Source organism: Orcinus orca, chromosome 3, assembly GCF_937001465.1.
Source record: "Orcinus orca chromosome 3, mOrcOrc1.1, whole genome shotgun sequence".
Classification (NCBI taxonomy): domain Eukaryota; kingdom Metazoa; phylum Chordata; class Mammalia; order Artiodactyla; family Delphinidae; genus Orcinus; species Orcinus orca.
In genome coordinates this window covers 70,072,937-70,081,673 of record NC_064561.1, presented here as the reverse complement: position 1 = coordinate 70,081,673, position 8,737 = coordinate 70,072,937, and the positions used below count along the sequence as shown (strand labels likewise).

General features: G+C 45.0%; 1 protein-coding gene across 1 annotated transcript; it reads left to right on the top strand.

Annotated features, from left to right (window-relative positions):
• Positions 1-33: 33 nt before the first annotated feature.
• Positions 34-8,490, top strand: KIF20A (kinesin family member 20A). Its single transcript, XM_004282076.3, has 19 exons — positions 34-181; positions 644-829; positions 2,001-2,090; positions 2,193-2,312; positions 2,893-3,031; positions 3,135-3,322; positions 3,409-3,538; positions 3,720-3,914; positions 4,027-4,138; positions 4,248-4,316; positions 4,536-4,679; positions 4,821-4,986; positions 5,097-5,261; positions 5,391-5,530; positions 5,673-5,775; positions 6,093-6,291; positions 6,536-6,627; positions 6,852-6,989; positions 7,620-8,490. The coding sequence occupies exons 2-19, from the start codon at positions 665-667 to the stop codon at positions 7,935-7,937; spliced, it is 2,673 nt and encodes an 890-aa protein (XP_004282124.1). The 5' UTR covers positions 34-181; positions 644-664; the 3' UTR covers positions 7,938-8,490.
• The last annotated feature ends 247 nt before the right edge of the window (positions 8,491-8,737 follow it).

Here is an 8,737-nt window from a genome sequence, read left to right as displayed (position 1 = left end):
CCGATTGGTAGGTGCAGATTTCGCTATCTGATTCGCTGAACGAAAGCAGCGCGTAATTTAAAACATTGTATCAGTAACAAAGGTGCACCTCGTGGGCGGAGTTGTGCTCTCAGGCTAGGAAAGTCCAGGTTCGGCCGCGGAGTGAGAGTGAGACGGTACCGTAGAAGTGTGGCGTCTTCGGGTGAGTGTGCGGCTGTGCTTGAGCCCAGCTGAGGTACTTGCTTTTGCCCTGGCGGATTCGGCTTTCAGAAAGCGGAACTGCCGCCATCCCTTTTTTTCTTAATACCACTGTCCTCACTGTGGGCCTGGGGGGCGAGGTTGGAGCAGGAGCCTAGGGCTACTGACACCGCCTCCACGACACCGTTGAGCGAGGCACCCTACTTGGAGCGTGGCCTTATGCTTTCGGAGCCGGATATCTGTTCATTCCTGTTCGCAGTCCGAAATGCTGCCTCAGATTGGATTAAATGATTAACTCTTTCTCTCATTCCCTTCCCCTTTGCTGGTAGTTTAAGGGAAAAGGGAGTAAGAATTCAGGCAGCGAGACTAGATTGTCCTGGGGCCAGGGAATTGTTTCTTACCCAGAATTTGCCGCCCCTTTTATCCCTTAAGGTTCTCCTCTCTACCCACTCTCGTCTCTTTTTAGACCTAAACTGCCCCTGCTGAAATGTCGCAAGGGATCCTTTCTCCACCAGCCGGCTTGCTGTCGGATGAGGAGGTCGTAGTCTCCCCCATGTTTGAGTCCACAGCTGCAGATTTGGGATCTGTGGTACGCAAGGACCTGCTGTCAGACTGCTCTGTCATCTCCACCTCCCTGGAAGACAAGCAGCAGGTAAAGGAGTTGAAGAGTGGCTTGGGCACAGAAAGTGATATCCTTAGCCTACTAGTTGTCCATACAGAGTAGCATGAGATAAAAAATCCAGCAATCCTAGGGTTTGAGGGATCAACTCAAAATTAAGAGCATGACAAGTAAAAAATGTACAGTTGTGTGTCCATAAGAAAACTATTAATTGCATTGCATTAACGAAACATCCTCAAATGCATACTCTCAGTTAATCCTATGAGGGAAGGCAATTGTTGTGTCTTCTTCGCCATGAGTCCCAGACATTTTAAATAATTTGCACAAGGTCATATTGCCATTAAGTAGGTGGAATGTAAATTCAGGTTTTAATATCAACCACAGCTTCCATTTAAGGAGCTTTTCTTTCTGCTGAGCTGAGGTTTCTCAGCTGCAGCATTATTGATATTTGGGGCCAGATAATTCTTTGTTATACAGGGCCGTCCTGTGCGTTGTAAGACGTTAAGCAGCATTCCTGGCCTCTACCCACTAGATGTCAGTAGCTGCTTACCATTTGTGACAACCGGGAAACCTGTCCTGACATTACTAAATGTCCCTTGAAAGGGAAATGGCCATGGTTGAGAACAACTCTACTCAGAAGTCTCCCCTTTTGTAGAAGTTTCATGAGAGCAGGAGCCTTGTTAATGTTCTTCACTGTGGACTACCAGAGCTCTTAGAATTTCTGGGCCAGAGTAGACAGATCTCTAAATATCTGTTGAATGAACGTGGTGGGTGCTATTATTAACCCCACTCTACAGATGAGGAAACTGAGGTGAAAAGAATTTAAAGAACTTGTTCAAGATCTCATAGTTACTAAATGATGAAATTGGGACTCAAATTCAGGTATGTCTGCCTTCAGGGTGCTTAACTACTGTCTTTTGCTATATCACACACTGATTTTCATACCAGTTAACTAGTTCTGACTCAGATACTCTGTGGTAAGCCAAGTTTTCAGGATAGTGAAGAGACAAGGAAGGGTGATTAAGTACTGAAAAACTCCATGTGGGTTGGAATGATTATGGAACCCAAGTAATAGCACAGAGTCATATGAGGTGGAATAGAGGTAGTGTTAGCATGATTCCCAGGAAATATGCTATATTTGCCCATCTGCTCAGAAGTAACTGTTGAGATTAATCTGTGATATTGGCCTGGAATTCTGCCACAGGTTCCATCTGAAGATAGTACAGAGAAGGTGAAAGTATACCTGAGGGTCAGGCCCTTGTTATCTTCAGAGTTAGAACGACAGGAGGATCAGGTAAGTTTCTGAGGAGGGAGGATTCAAGGTGGAATGATACAGCACAGTAGAGGTTCCCAGGAATGTTTCCTTCTGTGACAACTGTGTTTTCCCCCTTCTCAGGGTTGTGTCCGTATTGAGAATATAGAGACCCTTGCCCTACAGGCACCCAAGGACTCTTTTGCCCAGAAGAGCAATGAGCGAGGAATTGGACAGGCCACCCACAGATTCACCTTTTCCCAGGTATGGAGTTACTGACATGTGAACAAGGAACCAATACCTAGGGGCAACTTTATTCCCTCTTTAGAAGGAAAGCTTTTTACTTGACTGTGACTCCTTATATATGCAGGTCTACAATCTGGGGGACCCTTGTTATGTGCTAGTCAGTGTGTCGAGTACTGTATGTGCATTAATTCCCAACAACTCTATTGTTATTATTATCATCATTGTCCCTAATTTCCTGGTAAGGATACTGTGGCTCGGTGAGTATAATGTTGCTGAAGCCATGTAGCTAGTCATTGGTAGAGTTAGGACTTGAGTGTAGATCCATCTATCTCCCAAGCCCATGCTTGTGACCATTATGTTGTTCCATTTTGTGTGCAGCATTGGACTTAGTGGATAGCATTCCATAAGTATTTGTTGATTTGGATGAAAAATGGACTGGCAGAGAGTATTTAGGCAGCAGCTGGCAGCAATGCAGGAAGAAGTTGCTTGAGTAGTCTCCAGAGCCAACCACCCAGGAAGGGATGTATCTCTACTGGCTCTGCACAGAGAAAAGTGGGAAACGAAGGATGGGCCTCTGAGAAATTGGGTATGTCTCTAGATCTTTGGGCCAGAAGTGGGCCAGGAATGTTTCTTCAACCTGACTGTGAAGGAGATGGTCAAGGATGTACTTAAAGGACAGAACTGGCTCATCTATACATATGGAGTCACCAACTCAGGGAAAACCCACACAATTCAAGGTGAGTAATAGGCCTCACAGAACTGCTGACTGTCTTTGCCTTTTGATGCTCTGAGTTGGGGAACAGCACTTACTACAGCTGTCCACCTTTCACATGCCTCCAGGTACCATCAAGGATGGTGGGATCCTGCCCCGGTCCCTGGCTCTGATTTTCAATAGTCTCCAAGGCCAACTTCATCCAACACCTGATCTGAAGCCTGTGCTCTCCAACGAGGTAATGTGGCTAGACAGCAAGCAGATCCGGCAGGAGGAATTGAAGAAACTAGCCCTGCTAAATGGAGGCCTCCAAGAGGTAAAGTGTTGGTGTTCACAGAGGCAGGGATGGGGGACAAAATCTCCAGAAAGTTTTGTGCTTATGTTATCCCTGGACTCCTCCAGGAGGAGCTGTCCACCTCCTTGAAGAAGAATGTCTACATTGAAAGTCGGATGGGTACCAGCACCAGCTTTGACAGTGGCATTGCTGGGCTCTCCTCCACCAGTCAGTTTACCAGCAGTAGCCAGCTGGATGGTATGTACCATGACTGGGCTCTGTGCCAAGTAACAGTAGGAACTTATTCTCTACTCCCCAAAACTTCCAGGGGTACAGACCAGAGGTTGCAACCTGAGCTTCACCTTCTGAGGCCCCTGCAGGCCAAAGGGGAGATGGACTACTCTTGAGTTGATGCTCTGTACATTGGCTTCTTCCCCAGAAACGAGTCACCAATGGGCACAGCCAGACACTGCCCCAGTAAGTGTCCCTGCAGATGTTCGCTTCTCCATCTGGATCTCCTTCTTTGAGATCTACAATGAACTGCTTTATGACCTGTTAGAACCACATAGCCAGCAGCGCAAGAGGCAGACACTGCGGCTGTGTGAGGATCAGAATGGCAATCCCTACGTGAAAGGTATGGGAAAGCAGGGAGGCTGGCATGAACCCTGGAGGGGACCTTGGGAGAGACTAGGAAAAGAGTTAGGTGCTTCCCTCTTATGTATGCCCTTCTTTCCTTGGCCTCTCAGATCTCAATTGGATTCACGTTCAGGATGCTGAGGAGGCCTGGAAACTCCTGAAAGTGGGTCGTAAAAACCAGAGCTTTGCCAGCACCCACCTGAACCAGAACTCCAGCCGCAGGTTGGTGGGTTATGAGTCAGCCTTTCTTTCAGTGTGTTCCAGAAAACATTAGTCCTCCACCTGGTCACAGAAGATATGCAGTGACTTTTCTCTCTTTCTTAACTTCCAGTCATAGCATCTTCTCAGTCCGGATCCTGCACCTTCAGGGGGAAGGGGATATAATCCCCAAGATTAGCGAGTAAGTTTTTCCATTTAGAAATTTGGGTTCTTGGCCATAAATGGTAATTGGGGGAGGGGACGAGAGTGGTCCTCAGGGGAATTACTTCCGTTAGATTCATGCTCTCCTTCCTTGGGTACAGAGATTCTTCATGGGTCCTCCCCTCCCTAAAACTATACAAAGGGCTAGAAAGCTCATAACATGTGGGATCCTTATGTCAGATCCTGTCCATCATTCAAGGTTATCACTCTGTGATCTGGCTGGTTCTGAGCGCTGCAAAGATCAAAAGAGTGGTGAGCGCCTGAAGGAAGCGGGAAACATTAACACTTCTCTGCACACCTTGGGCCGCTGTATTACTGCCCTGCGCCAAAACCAGCAGAACCGGTAAGCTTTTCACTGCAAGCCAGGATGGCCTGGAGCTCTGCAGTTTGCTAAGAGACTTCCTGGTCATCACTGGGGCTAGTGCTAGGATACCCCCAAGGGCTGGAGTTCTGCTCACAGCTCTATTCTCTGATTCCCTGCCAGGTCAAAGCAGAACCTGGTTCCCTTCCGTGACAGCAAGTTGACTCGAGTGTTCCAAGGCTTCTTCACAGGCCGAGGCCGCTCCTGCATGATTGTCAATGTGAATCCCTGTGCATCTACCTATGATGAGACCCTTCATGTGGCCAAGTTCTCAGCCATTACTAGCCAGGTGAGAAGCTATAGGTGTGATGACTGTGCTCACTTTGGGCTGGTACCTGTACTTAAGGAAGCTACTAGGGACTAGTAATGGATTCAGTTAAGATTTTTCCCCCTCACTAGCTTGTGCATGCTCCACCTGTGCAACTGGGATTCCCATCGCTACATTCATTCATCAAGGAACACAGTCTGCGGGCATCTCCCAGCTTAGAGACTGGAGCTAAAACAGACCCATGCCTTGATGATGATATTGAAAATGAAGTTGACATCTCCACATATGGCAAGGAGGTGAGAATGCAAGAAAGCTTTGGTGCAGCAGCTTGATGGCGATACATTTTCCATGCTACCTTCCAGGTGGGCCTGTGCCTTTTTAGGGCATGGGCTTCTAGTGACCTCTGACCTGTGTTTCCCTCCTAGGAGCTTCTACAGGTGGTGGGAGCCATGAAAGCACTGCTTTTGAAAGAACGGCAGGAAAAGTTGAGGCTGGAGATGCAGCTCCGTGATGAAATTTGCAATGAGATGGTGGAACAGATGCAACAGCGGGAACAGTGGTGCAGGTACCAGCTGAGTAACCCCTCTTGTTCTGTCACTTAGACCTGATGGTGGGAAGCAGAGACTAGGATGGAGTAGTGCCTCAAGATCTGCTCTCCAAGCTCACTCCTCAGAATCTTCACTCACTTCTCTCTTCTCCTCTGACAGTGAACATTTGGACACCCAAAAGGAACTACTAGAGGAAATGTATGAAGAGAAACTAACGATCCTCAAGGAATCACTGACAAGTTTTTACCAAGAAGAACTTCAGGTGAGTTGCCCTAAATCAGTCCCAACTAGCTGCTCAGATTCCCATCGCTACTTGCCTGAGATAAACAGATTATATAAACTCTCATAGGGGTAGGAATATGTAATTCACCTTTCTATAGTCTCCTTAGTGCTTTGTACTTGTCAGTCTATGTTTGATTAATTGATTAAGAGTTTGATTGGCCAGGAAATGGTGTAAGTGCTAACAAACAGGATTTTGAGGCCCATGTATCACGGAAATTTTTGTTCATTGTTCAGTCATCTATTCCTGTAGGGTTCGTCTGACTCTGAATGGAATTGTGCTCTCTGCTTCCTTCTTAGGAGCGGGATGAGAAGATTGAAGAGCTAGAAGCTCTCTTGAAGGAAGCCAGACAGCAGCCAGTGGCCCATCAACAATCAGTGTCAGAACTGTCCCTACGGCGGTCACAAAGGTTGGCGGCTTCTGCCTCCACCCAGCAGCTCCAGGAGATTAAAGCTAAACTGCAACAATGCAAAGCAGAGCTAAACTCCACCACTGAAGGTGAGGAAGGAGACAGGGCAGGAAGCATAAGTTTCAGGGAAAAGCTGTTCTTCAAACTTGGGCCTTCTGGTGCCAGCTCCAACATAATTTCCTTAACTCCAAGCTACATCCCCCTGACCTTTCATCCTAGGATGCACACAGCATCACTTGTTATGTTTGCTGCAAGCTACTGTTAATTCAGTTAAAGAGATAAGTCCAAGGCTAGAAAGCCTACACATGTAAGGTTTTTGTTTCCTTCTCTCAGAGCTGCAGAAATATCAGAAAATGTTAGAACCACCACCCTCAGCCAAGCCCTTCATCGTTGATGTGGACAAGAAGTTAGAGGAGGGCCAGAAGGTAATTACCTTTCTCTGTTACCAAAGCTCTCACCTAAGGCAATTTCCAACACTATATCCCTGGTTCATATGAGGACAAGATGTTTTCTCTGCAGTCCTAGAGAATGGCTACCTCATTCAAATGACTAGCCTTTCTAGTTTTACTTCTCTTCAAATGGTTCTCCGACTCCTCCAGATCACTGGTTGATCTTGGCCACAATTTGGTTCCTACTCCTCCTTTTTCAGAATATAAGGCTGCTGCGGACAGAGCTTCAGAAACTTGGTGAGTCTCTCCAGTCAGCAGAAAGAGCCTGTTGCCACAGCACTGGAGCAGGAAAACTTCGCCAAGCCTTGGCCACATGTGATGACATCTTAATCAAACAGGTTAGGGAAGCCTATATACTACTTTCTCCCATCAGCCCACTTCAGAGTATACGTGAGAAAGAGAAAGGTAAAGATTTTTAGGCTAATCTTATAGTGAGGGGAGTTTCTCTTCCTTGCAAAATAACCATTCACTAAGTACAAGGCATTATGTTAAGTAATTTGTAGGCTTTTTCTGTTATATAACAACCCTAGAGAGGTAGATACTATCATATTTCATCCAAGATGCTTAGATTATAAGAAACAATTAATTGTAAGACAAAACACTAACAATTAAGCTATGACACTGTCATCAGTAAATGCATCCTGATTCCAGATGTATTCAAATGTGAAAAAAAAAACACCATCCTAGGCTTATTTGATACCTAGGAACTGAGGCTCTTGGAGGTTAGGTAAAATCATTCAAGCTCATACCACCTGATGTGTTAGAAAAGGTCCTTCTATTCAGTGCTATTTGTTTGGGTCTTAAAGAAAATACCCTCCTATTCAGTTAAAAGCTCTGACCATAAAGAGTTAATCTTTGTAAAAAGCAGTTTTAGTAACTAGTAGTGGATAGTGTGTATTACCTTGCCCTCCTGTTTCTCTAATAGATTAGACAGAAATGTTTTCTATAACTTTGTTGATCTTCCTTAGGATCAGACCCTGGCTGAGCTGCAGAATAACATGATGCTAGTAAAACTGGACCTTCGGAAGAAGGCAGCATGCATCGCGGAGCAGTATCATACTGTGCTGAAACTCCAAGGCCAGGCTTCTACCAAAAAGCGCCTCGGTGCCAACCAGGAAAACCAGCAACCAAACCAACAGCCCCCAGGGAAGAAACCATTTCTTCGTAACTTACTGCCCCGAACACCCACCTGCCAAAGCTCAACAGACTACAGCCCTTATGCCCGGATCCTGCGCTCACGGTGCTCCCCTTTACTCAAATCTGGGCCTTTTGGCAAAAAATACTAAGGTTGTGAGGAGAGAGCATTGCCCTGAGGTGGGTCAGCTGCTCAGCTTAAGAAATAGGTTTCTTTAAAGCTTTACTATATATATACCTGGAACTCTATCCAGAATGCAATATTCAGACATTAGTTTTTCTCCCTTTTGTAATATAATCACCTATGTATTCTTACACTTTTTTACTTATATGGTTTCTATGCACACAAAAGTTATATTAAAATAAAGATATTGTTCACATTTTAAATTTGAATTCTAAATTTAGCATAATCATTGAAGTAAATTATAAAAGGGGCAGAAAAATTGAAAATCAAGTATCATTCGGGCCCCTGGGAACTTTGCACAGGAATGGCAGTGCAGACCAGCAACTGGTGCACAGCTAACCCAAGAAAGCTTGGCAAGAAATTAATTCAAGGGACATTAGATATTCTAAACCTTCCTTAATATAAAATGAAGTGTCACCAATAAAGATGTTAAAAAAACCAAAAAACAAAAACAGGTTAATTAACTAAATGATTAAAAGGTTAATAAAAAAGTTATTCATAAAAAAATAAAATAAAATGAAGTGTCATACATTAGGAGATGAATGGGTAACAAACTTGTTTTGGAACAAAAATAAAGGAAGGCTGGGCCCTGAGCTCAGAATAACCCATAGCATCTACTGTACAAATTCATTACAGCAGGCATTATAGTCATGGCATATTACCTCCTACTGAATGCACAAGCACAGGCCTGAAACTCCCAAGAGCATAGCAAGAATGATTACTTTTACCTTGTCTAATAGATGAAGGCTAGAGAAAAAACATTCTTGT

Bases quoted from the DNA above. Each gene is read 5' to 3' on its own strand.
- KIF20A (XM_004282076.3), top strand. From the start codon at position 665: ATGTCGCAAGGGATCCTTTCTCCACCAGCCGGCTTGCTGTCGGATGAG. The intron at 2,091-2,192 runs GTAAGTTTCTGA...CCCCCTTCTCAG, and splicing joins TAGAACGACAGGAGGATCAG to GGTTGTGTCCGTATTGAGAA. The intron at 3,915-4,026 runs GTATGGGAAAGC...TTGGCCTCTCAG, and splicing joins TGGCAATCCCTACGTGAAAG to ATCTCAATTGGATTCACGTT.